This window comes from Callospermophilus lateralis, chromosome 7 (assembly GCF_048772815.1).
Source record: "Callospermophilus lateralis isolate mCalLat2 chromosome 7, mCalLat2.hap1, whole genome shotgun sequence".
NCBI classification, from domain to species: Eukaryota; Metazoa; Chordata; class Mammalia; order Rodentia; family Sciuridae; genus Callospermophilus; species Callospermophilus lateralis.
The window spans coordinates 87,991,161-88,011,988 of NC_135311.1; the positions used below are offsets into that span (position 1 = coordinate 87,991,161).

A 20,828-nucleotide genomic window follows, 5' to 3' on the forward strand; every position below is an offset into this window, starting at 1 on the left:
TTCTGCTACTAGCAATAATATTGTTCTAATTCTACATTATTGGGAAATTTCTTTTTTTATTGATTGCTCAAAACATTAAAATGCTCTTGAAATATCATATTTCATACATTTGATTCAAGTGCATTATGAACTCCCATTTTTACCATGTGTACAGATTGCAGGATCACATTGGTTACACATCCACGTTTATACATACTGCCATACTAGTGTCTGTTGTATTCTGCTGCCTTTCCTATCCTCTACTATCCCCCGTTCCCTCCCCTCCCCTCCCATCTTCTCTCTATCCCATCTACTGTAATTCACAAAATGAAGTGCAAATGAATTAAATGTCTAAATGTAAAAAACAATCCATTAGTTTGAGAAGAAACTATAGAAAAGTATCTTGTGATATTAAAGCAAGGAAGAATTACTTCAATGTGTTATATAGACTATAAAGGTTCGAATGATAAATTTTATTACATTGAATTTGGAATTATTTTATGACAAATGACATCTCAAAAAAATTGGGAGATGATATTTGTAGCCCATATAACCAACAAGGAACTTGTGTTAACAGTATATAAATCTTTCAAATCACCAAGAACCTAAAAGAGAAACAATCCAAAATAAAAATATGAAACAAAAAAGATAACCTGTAGAGATCACTAGACTGGCCAATTAAAAAAGAAAGCTTAAAATGCCAACTTAGTAACTAAGGAAATCTAAATTATCAAGTTACCTTGTAGGTCCCTCTTACGGGTCATCATGCAACATATCTAATACCTGAGTGTGAGCAAGCATACGGAGCGTGGGAACTGTGGTACTTTTTGTGGGAGCAAGTAGATTAGATCACATCAATTACCAAAGATGAATTTCAGAAACACAATATGGAATAAAAAATTTGTAGATAATCTACACAATATGTTAGCACTTCACTCAAACTTTAAGTACATTAATTCTGAGAGAAAGAAAGTGGGAAGGGATGAGGATAAGCATTTACATGTCTCTGTAATTTTTTTTCTATTTTAGAAAGGGGTATGATATCTATAATAAATGTTTACATTTTTAATCTCCATGTTAGGCACATGTGGGCCACAGTCACATTAACATTGGTGTCTCTCTTATTTTCTTCATGCTTAAAATATTTGAGAGTTTAAAAATTATAACCATATAAATATATTAATATATCTAAGTATCAAGTGTTTTTAATAAAATATATGTGAGAATGAATATACAAAGTAAAGAGGCTGGACCCTTGGCTTAATTTAGGAGTTCAGAGACCTCATAGGAATAATGACCTTTGAATTGAATATTGAACAGACTAAGATTGAAACAGAGTAAAAGAGGTGTGAAAGGTGAATTAGGCAGAGGAAATAATACAAATATAGTAAAAGAAGCACTGAAACAGTGAAATATTTGAAGAAGCTTTTCTGTGTCCAGACAATGAATTTCAAAAGGACAGCTCATCCTTGGTGGGGTGGACATTTGGAATGAAAGCCCTGGTAGTGTGGGGATTCCCAATTATGTGTTAGGGAGTCTACATTCTGCCCTAGATCTTCTGAAGTATCTAAAGCGGAAAGTAATGTCTTAGCAACTTACAAAGAATACTAAAGCTTTCTTGTGGAGGATGAGTTTGAAGATGGTTTGAAGTTTGAAGATGAGTTTGAAGATGGTGGTGGCAATGCTGGAGATAGGGCAATCAATTAGGAGTCAATTTAATTAGTCTTGGAAACCCAATGGTAACTAAATTAAGGCTGTAGCAATAAGGGATAGTAAGAGGAAAGCGGACTTGCCATGTGCTATATATTTAGGCGGCCAATTTGGCAGGAGTTGGTGACAGAATGGATACAGAAGTTGGAGAGGAGAATGGATTTTTGCATTGAATGCCTGTGTGGGCCACAGTCACATTAAAAGTGAACTGGAAAATGTAGGAAAAGAGAATTGGAGTGGGTGGTAAGTTTGGTTTAAAATACATTATCTTCAGTGTGTTTGTGGAATGTATTATAGCTATGCCCAGCATGTACTAGGCCATATAGTCCAAAGCTTAATGGATCAAGCCAAAGCTAGACATGAAGTAGTCATTATGCCAAAGAACAAGGATATTTAACATATTACAGCATGGCAGGTAGAGAAGATTTTAGTGGTGACTCATTACTTACTGTAGTTTTATTTCTGTCTTTTCTACAACTCAGTATAGATTCCCTATGTTATGTGGGGGTCTCTAATGTAATATAACATAAAAACCATAATTTTTTAAAAGAATGCTTCCATACAATGCTACTTACCAGCCAAAAAGTTATTGTGCACCTATCTTGTGCACCGTATATTGTGATACTGCTCTGAATAGAGAAATGAATAAGAGAGTTTCTGATTTTAACTTTTTATGTTTTTTATTTCTAGTTATACATGACAGTAGAATGTATTTTGACATATCATACATACATGCAGTATAACTTCCCATTTTTGTGGTTGCACATGATGTGGAGTTACACTGGTTGTGTATTCATAAGATGCATAGAAACTAAATTAAGAAGTGAAATAAGTTTAAAACAAAAGCACACAGAAAGTAAAAAGATATCATAGGGGGAAAGAATGATGTATTAATCCATGTATGGTGTCAGGAAAGTTTCTCAGAATAATTGACATCTGAAGTGTTTTTTAAAGGCAGAGAGGACTTTGAATGATGGGATACAGCATGGGGAGGAAGGAATATTGTGGGCAGAGGAAAGAGTACAGATCTTGTGTCACAGGATTGAACTGAGGTCTTTGGGAATGACCATTTGGCGTTGCCTGAGGCTGAAATGGAAAGGAGAGGGCAAGTTGGAGATATGGTTACAGAGGTAGATAGAAGCTATTCATAAAAATTGTGCAGAATTTCCCACTTATATAAAGGTTTTAATACAAACTAGTATTTTTGAGAGAAAAATGGTGAATCAGGATGACAGGCAGAAGAATTTGATGTGAAAAGTAAAGATTGGAAGCCAAGTGGAAAACCAAGATCAGATTTAACCTCAGCCTCTGAGTGAATTAATTTATTAAGGGGTCACTCATCTAATTCAAGCACATTTCAGGCAAATTTGTACTTGGTTTGATAATACATGTGTGAGCTTCCATCTCAAACATGCTACGTCCTGCCATTAAATATCAGTACTGCTGATTTCTCTTGCCTCTGCCTCTTTCCCACCAGGGTTTTTGCAACCTTGTCAATGGTGATGCTGATGCTGCCAGACTTCCAAAGGAGATATAATGCTCCTTAAGTAACTGTCTGGGTCTCCCACAGAATTCAGCAACAGCTTTTTTAGTTATGATTTTCTGAAAGGGCTGATATGAAAAGTTTTGTGCCATATGTGTAATTTCTAGCAATGCTTGATAAATCATCATACTCATCAAGCCTTCAGTATGGTATTAGTGCTGCAGAATGGTTCACCATCTCTGGCCTGAGTTTTTGATTCCCAGCACATAGTTAATTATAAGCAAAGCTAAAAGCCACTAAATAATAGTTTCAAGGACTTCTAAGGATGCTCATAGACTACTTTGTAGGTAGAGAAGCATAACGTTCAATTCGCTTGCTGGAAATAAAAAAAAAAATTGCTATAAAAAGGCCATCAGGAAATATCATATGCTCTCAAAAAATGCCACATTTCAGGAGATCCAAGATGGAGGAATAGAGGCTGCTCCACGGCATAAAACCAAGAGAGTAGACAGGCAGCTTCTTCTCAAGATGAGTGAACAAAACAAAAAGGGAGGGGACTTTACTGGAGCTTAAAACTGGACGTTCTAAGCAGCCTGGGGACACAGGAGGTCGGATACAATAAAATAAGTAAAAACAAATCACCAGTGGCACAGCCACTGCCACAGCCGGGCCTGAATCTCCAGCTGGAGAGGTCCCTCCATGAGCATAATAGAGGGAAAAGAAACCTGCACTTTGGGGAGATGTGTCTGGGTCCAGAGCATTTAGAGTCCAGGGATATTTCCCAACAAACCTGAGACAGGCTACGCAATATCTGTGTGCAGTGAAAGAGGCCACCATCTCTCCAGGTGGTGTTCCGAGGACAAAGGGAGGAAGCATTTAGCAGCTGAAGCGCAGGGGTCTGCAGCTGAGAAAGCCGATTCCTGGCAGACCTGAGTATGGCTGGAAATACAGGCCCAGGAAACACAGTCTGTACCACATAGAGTGTGCTTAAGTAACCAGAAGAAAATCAAACTTGGAGAGAGGTTTTACATAGGGGACAACTGGTTGAGGAAACTCACTTAGCTGTTTGGGATCTCAGAAGGGCAGGGGTGGGAGAGATTGTTTGGAGGCTGAACCAGAGACCAGGAAATGTGAGTTCTGCAGATGACATAGGAGACTAAGAATTGGCTCCCCTACCATACAAGTGGAACCCAGGGGAGATCCCTGGGGTAAAGCCTTCCAGTGTGGACCAACAATTACTGGGCCCTGGAGATGCACTGATTTAAAATCTCCAGACCAACTGGCATTCAGAGAAGAGCCTGGAGCTCACCTAAGCCTAAATCCTTAATCAGGTTACCTCTCTCACTCCAGCCAGCCAGGGAGTGGAACATCACACTCCAGAAAACTACCTACAACTGCTGAGAAGAGAAGCTGAATCATCTTTTGAACTCCAACAGAAAGAATTCTTTAACTTTCATCAAGATTTTTTTCTTTTCTTTTTTAAATTCTTTTTCTCTGTTGAATTGTGATTTTGATGGCACATGGACATTTTTACAGTTTCATATTTTTCTTTCTCATCTAGCATTTTTGAAGCCAGTTATTTTATGTGGATTAGTTGCCTTTTTTTGTGAACTAGGATGTTTGATTGGTATATCTTAGTTTTGCTTTGTATTTTATTTTTAATTTTTTTAAAATTTTTACTTTGTGTATATTTTTCTTCTACCTGTTTCCCTTGATTCTCTCTTTTCTTCTGCTAACAGTCAACCTCTACGATTCTTTCTTTCACTCTTCCTTTAATGTTTTACTTCTGTCTTCTCTCCTATATCACTTTTGTTCTCACCCTGTCCACCATTTGAAATTGTAAGCCATTTGGCAAACTTGCTGTTTTTATTAGACTAACTGATCATACCATTTCTGTTTATTATGATAATTAACATTGTAAGTATCACAACAGAAACTATTTGGTTTAATGTTATAAAATCGTTTGCATTGATTGTTGTTATTATTCGTCTCCCACTAAACATTGAGGTACTGGAAACCTTCAGGAACACTATGAGTCCAAGGGTATAGAAACTCTACTGCTTCAGATCCATATTGTTACATGGGTAGACACACAAACAACATGAAAAATCAAGGGAACAAATAACCCCAAGCAAATCAAGATACTCCAATAATAGAATCCAGCACATCACAGTGGAAGAAATGACAGAAAAGGAGTTTAGAATGTATATAGTTAAACTGATCTACAAAGTAAAGGATGATGGGGCTGGGGTTGTAGCTCAGTGGTGGAGTGCTTGTCTTGCAGGTGGAAGGCACTGGATTAGATCCTCAGCTCAGCACCACACAAAAATAAAACAAAGGTATTGTGTCCTTCTATAACTAAAAAAAAAAAAAAGGATAATGTAAGAGAGCAAATGTAAGTAGCAAAAGATGAATTCAATAAAGAGATAAAGATTCTAAAAAAATCAAACAGAAATCCTCAAAATGAAGAAAACAATAAACCAAATTAAAAATTCAATGAAAAGCATCACCAACAAACTATACCACTTGGAAGACAGAACCTCAGGCAATGAAGACAAAATATATAATCTTGAAAATAGAGTTGACCACAGAGAGATGTTAAGAAACCATGAACAGAACTTCCAGGAATTATGAGATAACATGAAAAGATCAAATTTAAGATTTATCAGGATAGATGAAGGTGTGGAGATATAAACCAAAGGAATGCATAATCTTTTCAATGAAATAATATCAGAAAATTTCCCTAATCTAAAAAATGAAATGAAAAATCAAATATAAGAGGCTTACAGGACCCCAAGTACACAAAATTACAACAGACTTATATCAAGTCACACTATAATGAAAATGCCTAGCATACCAAATAAAGATAGAATTTTAAAGGATTTAAGAGAAAAATATCAGATTACATATAGGGGGAAACCCATATGTATCTTGGCTGATTTCTCAAACTAGATCCTCAAAGCTAAGAGGTTCTGGTATAACATATATCAAGCTCTTAAAGAAAATGTATGCCAACCAAGAATTCTATATCCAGCAAAATGAAGCGTCAGATTTGAAGATGAAATACAAACCTTATATGCTAGACAAAAATTAAAATAATTTGCAACTAGAAAGCCTGTATTAAAGAATATTCTGAACAAAATACTCCATGAAGATGAAATGAAAAAAAAAAGTAGAAACCAGCAAATGGAGGAACTACACTAAAGGAATAGTCAATCAAAGGAGAAAGTAATACAAATTAAAAACTAGAAATAAACCAAAATGACTGGGAATACAAATCATATCTTAATAATAACCTTGTATGTTAATGGCCTAAACTCATCAATCAAAAGACATCGACTGGCAGATTGGATTAAAAAAAACAATACCCAGCAATATGCTGTCTCCAAGAGACTTACCTCATAGGCAAAGACATCCACTGACTTAAGACAAAGGATGGGAAAAAGTATATGACTCACTTGGATCATATAAACAAGAAGAGGATTCTATCCTCGTAACAGATAAAGTGGCCTTTAAGCCTAAGTTAATCAGAAGGGTCAACGAAGGACATTTCATACTGCTTAAGGGAATTATATATCAGCAAGATGTAACAATCATAAATATTTATGCCTCCCCCAAATGAAGCACCTATATACGTCAAACAAACCCTTCTCAATTTCAAGACTCAAATAATCCACAACACAATAATACTGGGTGACTTTAACACACCTCTCTCACTACTGTATAGATCCTCTAAACAAAAACTAAACAAAGAAACTACAGAACTTAATAATACAATCAATAATTTAGACTTAACAGACATATATAAAATATTTCATCCATTAATGAGTGAATACACTTTCTTCGCAACAGCACATGGATCCTTCTCTAAAATAGACGATATATTATGCCACAAAGCAACTCTAAGCAAATACAAAAAATTATAGATAATACGCTGCACTCTATCAGACAGATCATAAAGGAATGAAATTAGAAAGCAATGATAGAATAAAAAGTAGAAGCTACTCTAACACCTGGAGACTAAATAATACACTATTGAATGATGAATGGATAGTACAAGAAATCAGGGAAAAATAAAAAAAAATACTTAGAGGTAAATGAGAATAGGGATACAATATATCAAGATCTCTGGGACACTATGAAGGCAGTGCTAAGAGGAAAGTTCACTGCATTGAGCTCATTAATTAAAAGAATAGAAAGTCAACAAATAATGACCTAAAATTATATCTCAAAGTCCTGGAAAAAGACAAACAAAAGTCCTAGAAAAAAAAATCAACAACCAAAAGCAGTAGAAGAGAGGTACTAATTAAAATCAGAGCTAAAACCAATGAAATTGAAACAAAGAAATTTAAAAAAATAGCCAAACAAAAGTTGGTTCTTTGAAAAAATAAATTAAAATCGATAAACCCTTAGCCATGTTAACAAAGAAAAGGAGAGAAAAAACTCAAATTACTAAAATTTGTGATAAAAACAGAAATATCAAGACAGATACTACTGAAATAAGAAGATAATTGGAAATTATTTAGAAAATTTATACTCCATAAAACAGAAAATATTGAAGACATTGACAAATTTCTAGAGACATATGAACTATCCAAACGGAATCAGGAGGACATAATCAATTTAAACAGATCAATCTCAAACAACGAAATAGAGGATACCATCAAAAACCTACCAACAAAGAAAAGCCCAGGACCAGATAAATTTTCAGCCAAGTTCTACAAGAACTTCAAAGAACAATTAACAATAGTACTTCTCAAATTTTACCATGAAATGGAAAGGAGGGAACCTTTCCAAACTCCTTCTATGAAGCTGATACCAAAACCAAACAAAGAAACATCAAGGAAATACAACTTCAGACCAATATCCCTGATGAACACAGATGTAAAAATTCTGGATAAAATTATGGAAAATAACATGCAGAAACATATGAAAAAGACTATGTACCACGATCAAGTGGGGTTCTTACCAGGATGCAAGGTGGGGTGAATTTATAGAAATCAATAAGCAAAATGCATCACATCAGTAGGTTTAAAGACAAGAATCATATGATCATCTTAATAGATTCAGAGAAAGCATTTGACAAAACACAGTACCCCTTTATGTTCAGAAACTATTAAAACTAGGGATAGTAGGAACATCCCTCAACATTGTAAAGGCTATCTATGCTAAACCCAAGGTCAACATCATTCTAAATGGAGGAAAAGTGAAATCATTTCCTCTAAAACCTGGAACAACACAAGGCTGCCTTCTTTCACCAATTTTATTCAATAATGTCCTTGAAACTCTAGCCAGTGTGATTAGACAGAAGAAAGAAATTAAAGAGATACAAATAGGAAAAGAAGAACTCAAACTATCACTATTGGCAGAGGACATGATTCTATATTTAGAAGATGAAAAAAATTCCATTAGAAAACTTCTAGAACTAATAAATGAATTCAGCAAAGTAGCAGGCTATAAAATTAACACCCATAAATCAAATGTGTTCCTATACATCAATGATGATTCTACTGAAAGAGAAATTAGAAAAACTATCCCGTTCACAATAGCCTCAAAAAAAAAAAAAAATGGGGGGAATCAAATTTAACAAAAACCCTCTCCAGTAAAAACTACAGAACACTAAAGAAAGAAATTAAAGAAGACTTTTAAAGATGGAAAGATCTTCAATGCTCCTGGATAGGCAGGATTAAAATTCTCAAAATGGCCATACTACCAAAAGCATTATATAGATTTAATGCAATTCCTATTAAAATTCCAATGACATTCTTCATAGAAATAGAAGTAGTCATGAAATTCATTTGGAAAAATAAGAGACCCAGAATATTCAAACCAATTTTTAGCAAGAAAATTGAAGCAGGAGGCATAACAACACCAGAACTTAAACTATAGTAAACAGAATAATAACAAAAAACGGCATGGTATTGGTACCAAAACAGAGATGTAGACCAGTGGTACAGAACTGAAGACACCGAGACAAACCCACGTAAATAAGTTTTCTCATACTGGACAAAGAACCCCAAAACATCCACTGGAAAAAACATAGCCTCTTTAACAAATGGTGCTAGGAAAACTAAAAATTCATAGGTAGCAAAATGAAATTAAACCCCTCTCTCTCACACTACATAAAAATCAACTCAAAGTGAATCAAGGACTTAGACACTAGAACAGAGAACCTACTCCTAATAGAGGAAAAAGGAAGCCCAAATTTCCACCATGTCTAGCTTAGGAATTGACTTCCTTAATAAGACTTCTAAAGTGCAAGATGCAAAAACAAGAATCAATAAATGGGGGTTGGGGATATAGCTCAGTTGGTAGAGTGCTTGCCTCAAATGCACAAACCACTGGGTTCAATCCCCAGCACTACGAAAAAAAAAAAAAGAATCAATGGGATAGAATCAAACTAAACAGCTTTTTCACAGCAAAAGAATCAATCAATAATGAGAAGAGAGAGCCTACAGAATGAAGAATATCTTTACCACATACACCTCAGATAGAGGATTAATCTCCAGGATACATAAAGGACTGAAAAAAATTAATACCAAAAAGACAACTAACACAATCAAGAAATAGGCCAAGTAACTGAACAAACACCTCACAAAAGAAAAATATAATCAAAATCAACAAATATAAGAAAAAAAATGTTCAATCTCTAACAATTAGAGAAATGCAAATCAAAACTGCACTGAGATTTTATCTTACTGCAGTCAGAATGGCAACCACAAATATAAGCAAAAATAAATGTTGCTAAGGCTTTGGGGGAAAAAGTACACTCATACATTGCTCTTGGGACTGCAAATTGGTGCAACCACTATGTGAAGCAGTACGAAGATTTCCTCAGAAAACTTGGAATTGAACCTCTGTTTGACTCAGTCATTCCATTCCTTGATTTATACTCAAAGGACTAGAAATCAGCAGAGTGACACAGCTACATCAATATTTATAGCAGCTCAATTCACAATAGTCAGGCTTTGGAACCAACCTAGGTGCCCTTCAACAGATGAATGGTTTAAGAAAATGTGGTATATAAACACAATGGAGTATTACTTGGCCTTAAAGAAGAATGAAATTATGGCATTTGCTAGTAAATGGATAGAAATGGATAATATTGTGCTGAGTGAAATAATCCAATTCCAAAGAACCAAAGGCCAAATGTTTTCTCTGATATGTGGACGCTAATTAACACTAAGAGGGACAAATAGAAGTACTTTGGTTATACAGAGGAGGGGAAAGAAGGGGAGGAGGTATGGAGGTAGGAATGATAGTAGAATATATTGGAAATCATCACCCTATGTGCATATAATGATTACATGTGTAACTACATCATGTACAACCCCAAAATAAGAAGTTATATTCCATTTATGTATGATATGTCAAAATGCATTCTACTGTCATGTATAACTAATTAAAACAAATTAAAAAATTAAAAATAAAAAAATGCCAATTTCTCAAGAGTATTATGTTTATCTTTGGTGACATGTTTTTCTCATTCTTTTTAAAAATCAGACAAATTTTTATTTGCTTGAATAATCTGGCTGATTCTGCGTTAAGATCGAGGGCCGTGGTATTTGGCCATATGATATTTTTTAGAAATCATAATCTTAAAGTGGACTTTATGTATGAATATATATAAAAATACATAGGTAGTAGCAATTGTTATGAAAGTGCAGAAATACCAGTCCATACACATATGTGGACTACTCTTAAATCTAAAAGTAAATCTATTCTTAAAAGAAGAGACAAATATATCTATTCATAAAAGAATAATAGTAGGGTCTAGGGTTAAAGCTCAGCAGCAGAGTGCTTGCCTCTTACATATGAGGCACTGAGTTTGATCCTCAGCAACACACACACACACACACACACACACACACACACACAAAGAATAATAGTAGATGTGAGGTCATCTTTCAATTGGTGAAAGTCTAATTGCTGTTCTCTCTCTATACATGCATATAGTCCTGTGATTATCTTCCCTAAAAAAATCTCTAAGTGTTGAGTTAAGTTGGTGTAGAAAGATATTTGTATCCTTTGTTTATACTCTTATTACCACTTTCAAACAAAATGATATTTTCTATTTAGATGCAACCCTGTTTCAGGGAAATCTACAGGCTATATCTTACACTTGAATTCTTTTCTAGCAGTTTTAATTAATCTTTCATTCCCTAAGAATGTATAATTGCAATTTGTGCTATGTAATTAAGTCCTTCATTGGATAGCATTGTATGATATCACTGATTACTTACGTGTGTCAATCTGATCTCTCCCCCCTCACATATGACCGTGAAAACTTCTTGATGATTCTCAACCATTTCTTCACTGATTCATTCAATACAAATTTACTGAGCTCCTAAATGTGTTACATACTCTTTTAGGCACTGGGAATATAGTGGAATACATAGCAAGAATAACAAAAACTTGGATCATCACTGAATTTTAATTTTACTAAGGTGAGTCCACACGATATGTAAGTATTTTAAATACATGGGGCATCAATTTCTCAGGTGCGAAAAAGAAATATAACCAAGGAAGGGGGATGGGTGTGCTTTTAATGGATAATAACAGCTGCATCTTACTTTAAACAGGATGGTCAGGGAAGGCTTGACCCTTTAAGCAAAGGCCTGACAATGTTAGAGGAATGTGCAATGCAGATATCCTTGGAGGAGTGCTCCTGGCAGAATAAAGAGGGATAAGGCCACCGGGATACTATCATGGAGCTCTGTACAGCATCAGATTCCTCAGGGATATCATATTTCATGTGACTAGGGAATTTTTTTTTCTGGTGGTCTTTTTAACAAAACAGTTTCTAATTTACCTAGACTATCAAGCCATTTTTCCTAACTTCTGTTGATGCTGTCTGAGCTTGGTTATAGTGATATGGAACCATCCTTAACCACATGGAATATATTACATCCTTTTTATATTCATGTCCTTACATTAAATATATCTTTACACACACCTGCTTATTTAATAATCTATAATCACTTGTTCAATGTCTAAGTCACTTACTAGAACATAAGCTTCCTGAGGGCAGCGACCTGTTTTGTTCATGCCCAGCCCTTGGCACCAAGCATACTGACTGAAATACCCTCAGCACTACTTGCTCAAGTGCACACAAGCACAAAGTTTAACTGGAAAAGTTAACGCTGAACAGGTCATGTTTCATATCTTCATAATGCCTAGATATAACCCCTGTGACTGATCATTGCTTTAGTCTCATAAAAAGGAGAGCTGAAATCATTTGGAGATAAATGATAAATTAATAAAGTTGCAGAAGGCTTTCTGAAGATGAAACTTCCTTCCATGAATACAGTTAATATCATTAACATGAATATCAACATGAGCATCATTATCATCAAAAACACCAGGTACACAAGTTTGGTCAAATATACAACAAATACTATTAAGCTCTGGTTATTTATTGGGAACATCTCTGTTTGTGCTACATCTTGTACAACAAAAGAGAAAAGTCCCTCCCACCACATGATGAAGTTTACAGTCGGAGTCAGAAGGTGATAGACAATTAGCAGAGTAAATGAGTCAATTATACAATATTGTGAGGAGGTTAAAGATAGGGGAAAGTGTGGAGCCCAGTAAGAGAAATTGAGAGTATGAATTCATGTAGGATAGAAAGTAGGCTTTGTTAAGTAGGTAATATTTGAAAACTGTTGGAAATATTCTGAGAATGAGGGGAAGAAGTAATGAAGTGGCAGAATAATATTCTCAATGAGATATCTCATGTCTGAATTCAGAGAGAAAAGGCCTGAGCAATTCAGACACATTGGTAAAACAAGAGAGAGGCTCTCTGTCTTTGCATTATAATTTAAAATTTAATTTTTCAAAAAAATTAACATAGTTTTAACAAAATCAAAGAAAAAGTTATTTTATGTCATTTACAACAAAAAAATCACATTTTCAATAAAATCAAGATATTTGGAGATGAGAAGAATCTTACCATTTTTACTGATGTCGAGTTCTTTAAGATTAACTAAACTAGCAATTGAGGTTGGCAGACTTGAAAGGTCATTATCAGGAATACTTAGTTTTCGTAGAGCTTGACAGTTGAACAATTGCTGAAATAGAAAATAATCATTTATTAGATCACAATTTGGTCAAGTCCATCATACATAAACTTAGTAACAAAATTCAAGGCACGATTTTTATCAATGCTGTAGTAAAAAAGCCAGCTATAAAAACTTGACTTTCTCTCATACCCGTGTTCTTGTCTTCACAATGGTTTCACATTCTGTGTCTGTGTTCGTGCCTCATTATTTTCTGCTATCCAGATGCAAAACCCCAAGTATTCCATTCTTTCCCCTTCTGTTTGCCATTTACATTCAATTTGCTGCTGAATCCTACTTATTTCTTTTCTTTGGAAATAACTTCTGGCATCTATTTCTATTCCTGCAGCTACGAGGATTACCTCAATTCTCTTTTTGTGCAATCATGTTACATTTCATAAAGCATTACTTCCATTTCATCAGGTTGAACAGTTATTTATATGTCTTTGGTATCCCCCTACACAGCTTCATAAATACCTACTAAATGAAACATTTAACTTCTGATATTCGGTGAAAAAAAATCACTGGTGGTTAGTTCATTTTTTGTATCAGACCAAAGTAGTAGCCAGGTGCTAAAGAAATGGTTTTCAAATTCAGCATGCTATAATCACTAGTGGATGGAAGTGCTTGTTTAAAATGTGGATTCTCAGGCTCTACTCAAAAAGGTGCTAATACAGCAGGTCTGGGAAGGAGGTAGAAAAATGTTGGCAATTTTATCAAGTACACTGGTGATCTGAATATTTTAATGTCGGTATTTCTGGTATCATATTTTTGAAAATAATAAATTCAGTTTTTTAGCTTTGTCCAACTCAACTTGATGACTACAAGATATGAATAGCTGGAACAGAATTTTTATTCATTTCTGGAAGAATTATCTTAAGGAGATCTTTTTTGTTCGACACTTCTGTTTTGCTGCGTTTCCACAGATGACGTCTTTGGTATCCATGACTATGCAATTGGCCTACAGTATATTTAACTACCACTTGCTCCTACATGTAATTCATTATTTATGGGGAAAATAATGTAGCACATGGTTGCTAATTTTTAACTCATTAGTTTTTTCAAAAGTAGATTGTACTTGTTACATAAAATGAAATATGAAGTTTCATTTTTGGCTCTTTACAGAGATTATCTGCAACATTTCATGTAATGTTAGAATTAATTTTCAATATCTTGTAAAGAAAGAAATGTTGTTGATTCTTTTTATAAAACCTCAAAAAGAAAATTTTAATGGGTATTTTGATGGACAGTTTCCATTAAGTACTAATTTTCCTTCTAAAGAAATAGGAAAAGAGACATCTACATACATAGTAAAAGTTAATTCAAATTTAGTTACAGTCTTTACCATTTTGTTAGAATTGTTACATCTTCACCTACCTGCAATATGGTTAGTTATATATTCATGCACTTAAAAAATTAATTACCTCATCACTGATTTAGTGAGATGTACTAACCATTCTTTAGTCTGAGTATGCTAACCATTTTAAGCAATGTTTAGTCTTTTCTTTAGTTTAATGCTTTCCAAAACATAGCTTGGTTAAAATTGTTCCATTATCACAACTAAATTCTCAAATGCTCTTAAGGATTAGCAGACGTACCAGGGATCTTCAATTTTAAATGACCAGTCACATCAGGAACAAAAGATGTGGAAATTCCTGTACATATTATAACAGAAAGAATCCAAGACCTATTTGGTATAGAAGTTAAAGAGAATCACATATGGCATCTCAACAGTATGTTTTCAGTTTTTGCTTATCTGTTTATTATCTGGGCAATCCTGTGCAAGTTACCTAACATCTCTGAAACCACCATTTTCCTTGCCTGTACAATGGGAATAATAAATTACTTAGCATGAAGAGTTATTGAGAAGATTAAATGAAATAATATATTTTAATAAATTCTAAGTCCTGCATTTCCCCATCCTAACATCTCTGATATTTGGAATGCATTTTATGATTAAAAGTAAGTTATTTTTAAGGAGTATCTTTTTCTTTCTTTATATTACCATAAAAATGATGCATCCTATAATCAATAGACTTAGATATGATGAAATGTAAAATATAATACTGTGGTTGGCCCATAGTAAAACTTGATAATTGTTAGAAATTAATGACATTTATATCCACAGACACAGTGGGACACCTTTATGGTAATCTACTTCTACTTCTTACTTGATACAGAAGTCTTTGAGGCACGAGAGTCATGCCTGATTCATCTTGGTATACACCTGCTTCCCTTCTGTATACCAAGGTGACTAGTCCAGTTTCTTATACAAAGCATGTGCTGAATAAATGTTTTTGAGAGTATGCACAGATAACTGAAAGGAAAATGAGAAAAGTGCTAAATTCTAGCTGACACAGACAGTTTTCTTGGATGGGAAGCTTCAGAGAGGTAAACAATCTCAGCAGAGTCCACGTTTCATAAAGCTTCTTAATATGAGTGAAATTCTTAATATGAGTCATGGTGTCAACAAACTGGTAAAGAAATTAATATGGTAATTTAATGGCTTTTTCAATATTCAAGCTTTGAATGCAAATGAAGAATGATTCTGAAATAGCTGCCATTCTTCAGTATAGTAGAATATAACAAATATAATTAATAGCTAATTGAGCAACTAATGATTATGGTTTTCCTTTGCTAGTGATATCTCACATTTCATAAACAATAAAAGTATTTTGAGTCTTAAAACATTTAAATGTTAAAGTGCTCTTTCTCTTTTACTAAAGGAAACAATTTAATCGAAGAATTTGGTTTGAGAAGACTATACAGTTTAAATTGCTGATTCTGAGTTAGACATTTAGAACTGAGGCACAAACAGGTTTTTTTTTTTTTTGTGTGTGTGTGTGTGTGTTTATGTGTGTAATAATCAAGAAAAAAAGGGAAAATCCCCAAAGTTGAAAATAAAAATATTGGGGGCTGAAATGTATATTCTGAAAGGTATTATTTCATTCATTCATTCATTCACTCATTTATTCATTCATTCATTGATTCATGAAAAGCCATTCGTTGATACCAGTTAAAAACCAGACACTAGGCAAAGTACAAGGAACAAAAGTAATTAAGACCAAGCAGCTGAGCCCAGGTTCCTTCTGCTTTCACATTCAGACATAAATCTAAATACACCGTGAAAAACTGCATTGGAATAAATGGAATCACACAGGTAGGGTATCAGCACAATTTGTGTTAATGATAGTGCTTGAGCTGACTTTTTGAAGTATCCCTGGAAAAGCAATAAAAAACAGAGATCTCCCAAGTCAACGTTAAGTTAGCCAGGTGAAGGATAAAGAGGAGACAATTTTACACTTGGTGTATCTGAAGACAATCCCAATTCAAAAAATATGTAACACACACTTGTTTCAGATATTTACTAAATAGCATGAGTAGATTTAGATCTTGGAGTGAACGTGCTGAGCCTACAACATCTACATGCATTTAAAATATATTTACTGAACATCTGTTATATATCAGTATGCCTCCACCTGCCATATAGAAACAAACATAAATCTCTTCTGAAGTATGAATTTTCAATTTAAGCCTTTATTTCCCAAAGTTCCAATAAACATAGGATCATTAAAAAATTGTTAAATGTATAATGAAATAATTGCATTGAGTGAGATGTTATAGGAAAACAAAGAATCAAGCCTATAAACAAAACAGATATTAAAATTACAGAGCATAAAATGAAAAATTCAGTGTTCTATAGCACAATAGGTAATTATAGTCAATTAGTGACATATTTCAAAATAAGTAGAAAAGAAGAATTCAAAGCTTCCCAACACATAAAAATGATAAATGTTAAAGGAGATGAAAATGCTAATTACCCTGATTTGATCATTATATATTCTAATTGAATAATCTTACAATACCCCATACACATGTACAAATATTATGTGTCAATTAAAAAATAAATTTAGGAAAATTTTAAAAACTTAGAGCTGATTTTTCAACACCAATTAAAGCAGAAATTCATTAGATGCTATCTCTAAATTACCAAGAGTAAAGAATCTTATATTTACAGGTATCTTTTTTTTTAATAAAAAGAGCAAAAATCAACATTTCAGAAAAACAAACTGAGTTAACCACCATGAGACTTGTACTAAAGCTGCCAAAAGATGCCTTTTAGTGAGAAGGAAATGATAGATGAGAGGTCTGACAGAAGAAATGTCAATAAAATTTAAAAACATGAAAAAAGGAAAATGTGTGGTTAAATCTAAACAAATACTGGCTATATAAGACAACAATAAAATAGCTAATTATTGGATTAAAAAATTCAATGTAGAACTAAAATTCTGAAAAACAAATGTACATTTATCAGGAGAAAGATAATTAGATTAAAAACATTTCTCTGATTTTTCCCATTTTGGGGAGGAGGGTATTTATTCACTCAAATATGTGAATCAAGTTAAAGAAGTATGTTAAAGCCTGCACAGTGGTGCATGCCTGTAATCCCAAAGGCTCTGAAAGTTGAGCAGGAGGATTGAGAGTTCAAAAATTGAAGATCCCTGGGACTTCTGCTAATCCTTAAGAGCATTTGAAAATTTAGTTGTGATAATGGAACAATTTTAAAAACAAGCTATGTTTTTGGTACTAGGGATTAAACTCAGGGGCATTTGGCCAGGAGCCACAAACAAAAAAAACAACAACAACAAAAAACAAAGAGTATGTTAAAATTTGTAGAATGACAACTAAAAAAAAAAATAGAAATAAAGTTATGATTTCCTTGTTGGAAGAGGCAAGATAAATGGAATGAGATAAGGAGAAAAAAAAGATCTTTAATAAATATAATAGAAAAATATAAGACTCAGAATGAGATGGATAAAAATGAAAAATAATAGTGAGATAAATTAATACAAATATATCAATAATTGTCATCAGTAAGTATGGGTTAATCTCTCCAGTTAATTAATAGGATTTCAGCCAAGTGGATTAAAACTAAAAGTAATCAAGCTATATGCTATTTTCAGTGGCACATCAAAACTTAATGAGATTATTCTATTAGACTCATATAGAACAGTGACTCAGCTGCTATAGAATACTTTTTCAAAAATGGAAAATTTGCAGTTGACTGTGTACTAGATGTAAAGAAGTCTCAATAAGCTTCACTGGCTTAATATCAAAAAGAACACATATTGGGGGCTGAGGCTGTGGCTCAGTGGTAGATGCCTTGCCTAGCATGTGTGAGGCCCTGGTTTTGATTCTCAGTACTGCATAGAAACAAATAAATAAAAAAAGGTCCATCAGAAATGAATAAAACTATTTTCAAAAAAGAACATAATATTGGTCAAAAATGCAATTGAATCATATATTTTTTATCCAGAAGATAACTTTTAAACATTTAATATATTGACAAATATTTAAAAACTAAAATTTAACAATTCATACACCAAAGAAGAAATGACAAAGAAAATTACAAAGTACAAATAAATAGTGAATATTAATATTAAAAGTGAAAGAATATAGGAAGAATAACTGATGACAAATTTGTAGCTGAAAGATAAGAAGCTGAAAATGAATGAAGTAAGCATTCAGCTGAAGAAGGTAGCAAATAGGCAACAGAATAAGGCTAAAGAATTAGAAAGGAGGAGGTCATAAAGAAAAGAGCCCATCATAACAGTTTATGAAGAGGAGGGATAGGGGGATTGAAACAGCTGCAGAAAAACTGAAGCAAGCCAAGGACATTTCTGGTCCAAGGACAGGAATGAAGTCCTTTTGGGTCATTGTTTATATCTTATGATTGTTTTGTCCTTTTTACATTTTTTCTAGTGAAATTTGCATACAGAAGAATGTATATAACAAGAATATTCTTTTAAAATCCTGGTAATAAAACAAAGACTCCTATTTGTCCATTCATATGATTCTCCTATTAATACCTCTCTGCCTCCTTTTTGTTATCCCATGGAGAGGCAATTCACTTTTGAATATTTTGAATTTTAGTTTACATATCCCCTCACTTTTCTCCATACTTTTATCAGAGGTCTAGTAATCCCCAAAATATAGACTTCCTAGATTTGTTTAGATTTATCTTTGTATGGATAGAATAATGATGTATGCTCTCTTCTACAACTTTTCTTTTTTATTCAATAGTATGTGATTAACATTATTCCCCATTGATGTAAATAACATTCATTCACTTTTTACATCTTATAACACAACTTCTTACACACTGTAGTGTTCATAGGTGTTTTGGGGGGTTGTTTCCAGTTTTTTCTCTGACCTGCTGCCTGGAATAGTTTTACATACAGTTGCTAGTGCACACATCCAAAAGCTTCCCTGAGTAGTTAGATACATGTTCAAATTCACCAAGTAGTAAAAACTGTTTTCTCAAGTGGCCATAATTGCTTAAATTTTCACCCATAAGGATAAGAATTCTATCTCTCCATACTATTTTTAAAATCTGGTACTTAAATATTATTTCTTTTTTTTTCTCTAATCTCTCTGTAGTGTGTAAAATGTAACACATTTTGCCCAATTACTAATAAAGTTGATCACCCTTTCTTGTTTCATTAATTTGAAAGAGTTCATCACATATTCTGGATACTAATTCTTTGACAGTTCTTTCAATATATGGCTAGTTTTTCAATTTTTTATGGTATCTTTTGTTGGTGACTTTTATGATAGTCAAATTTATCTTTCAGTTTTAATTTGCCCAGATATCCAACTTCTTTTCTTCTAAAAGCTTCATTGCTTTAATTTGACCCATCTGGAATTCATTTTTGTGAATGATTTGAAGTAATCCATTCTTTTCCCCTCTTATAGAAGACCAGTTGTTCCAGCATCCTTTTAAAACAATCCATCATTTCCCCACTGATTTTCAAAGCAAGTTTGTTGTATGTCTGATTTCCACATAAATATGGGTCAGTTTCTGGATCTTCTATTTCTAGCCCACTGGTCTGTTCGTCTATTCTCTCCTATTCTAGCTGGGTCACCAGATTACTGTGACTGTGGCCTGTGTTTGTGCTGGAGAAGAATAGGGAAGAAATATGAGAAAATGTTCAAGAAGGAAGAGTTCAACCAGCTTCTGAGAGAGGGGTATTTCCCTGAGCAGAAAGCAGGAAGGGGAGGAGGGGAAGTTGCTGGAGGCGGAAAAGCACAGAGACCTTTCAATTAGAAATGACAAAAACGTGCAAGTAGCTATATTCTAAACCTGTGATGAGAATGAAAAGATGTTATTCAGAATGTGAAAAGTCATAATTGACCAGGTTTATCCTGAAGGAAATATTTGGTGGTCAATTAAAATAATTCTTCTGGTAAATCTTACAACTACTCTCTCCAGAAAAATGTATATGAGGACACACACACACACACACACACACACGTGTACACACACAAATATACACATTTGCATGTAATTTTAGGGAGCTTATAAATCACCTCAATGAAACCCAGACTTGGGGATCTGTGGACTAGGTTAACAATTCTTGAGATCAGAGGTCACAACATAAACTTCTAGAAAAAAAAAATGTAATTAGGTCCATTCCCTGCTCATAATTATTCAACAGCTCTCTGTTCTCTTCAGAAAAAAAAAATTCCTTAGTTTGGCTTTCGAGGCCCTTTACCTTTCCAGTTTTTTCATTGCATTTCTTCTTGCAACTGTTCCT

The 20,828-nt window shown here is 33.7% G+C and overlaps 1 protein-coding gene across 2 annotated transcripts in view; it reads right to left on the minus strand.

The window, feature by feature from the left end:
- Lrrc7 (leucine rich repeat containing 7) overlaps positions 1 to 20,828 on the minus strand; it is a 403,609-nt gene that overhangs the window by 266,494 nt on the left and 116,287 nt on the right. For both annotated transcript variants that reach the window (XM_076862304.2, XM_076862303.2), the window contains exon 3: positions 13,125 to 13,242. In XM_076862304.2, the coding sequence (XP_076718419.2) occupies positions 13,125 to 13,242 (118 nt within the window). The remainder of the gene's footprint in view (positions 1 to 13,124; positions 13,243 to 20,828) is intronic.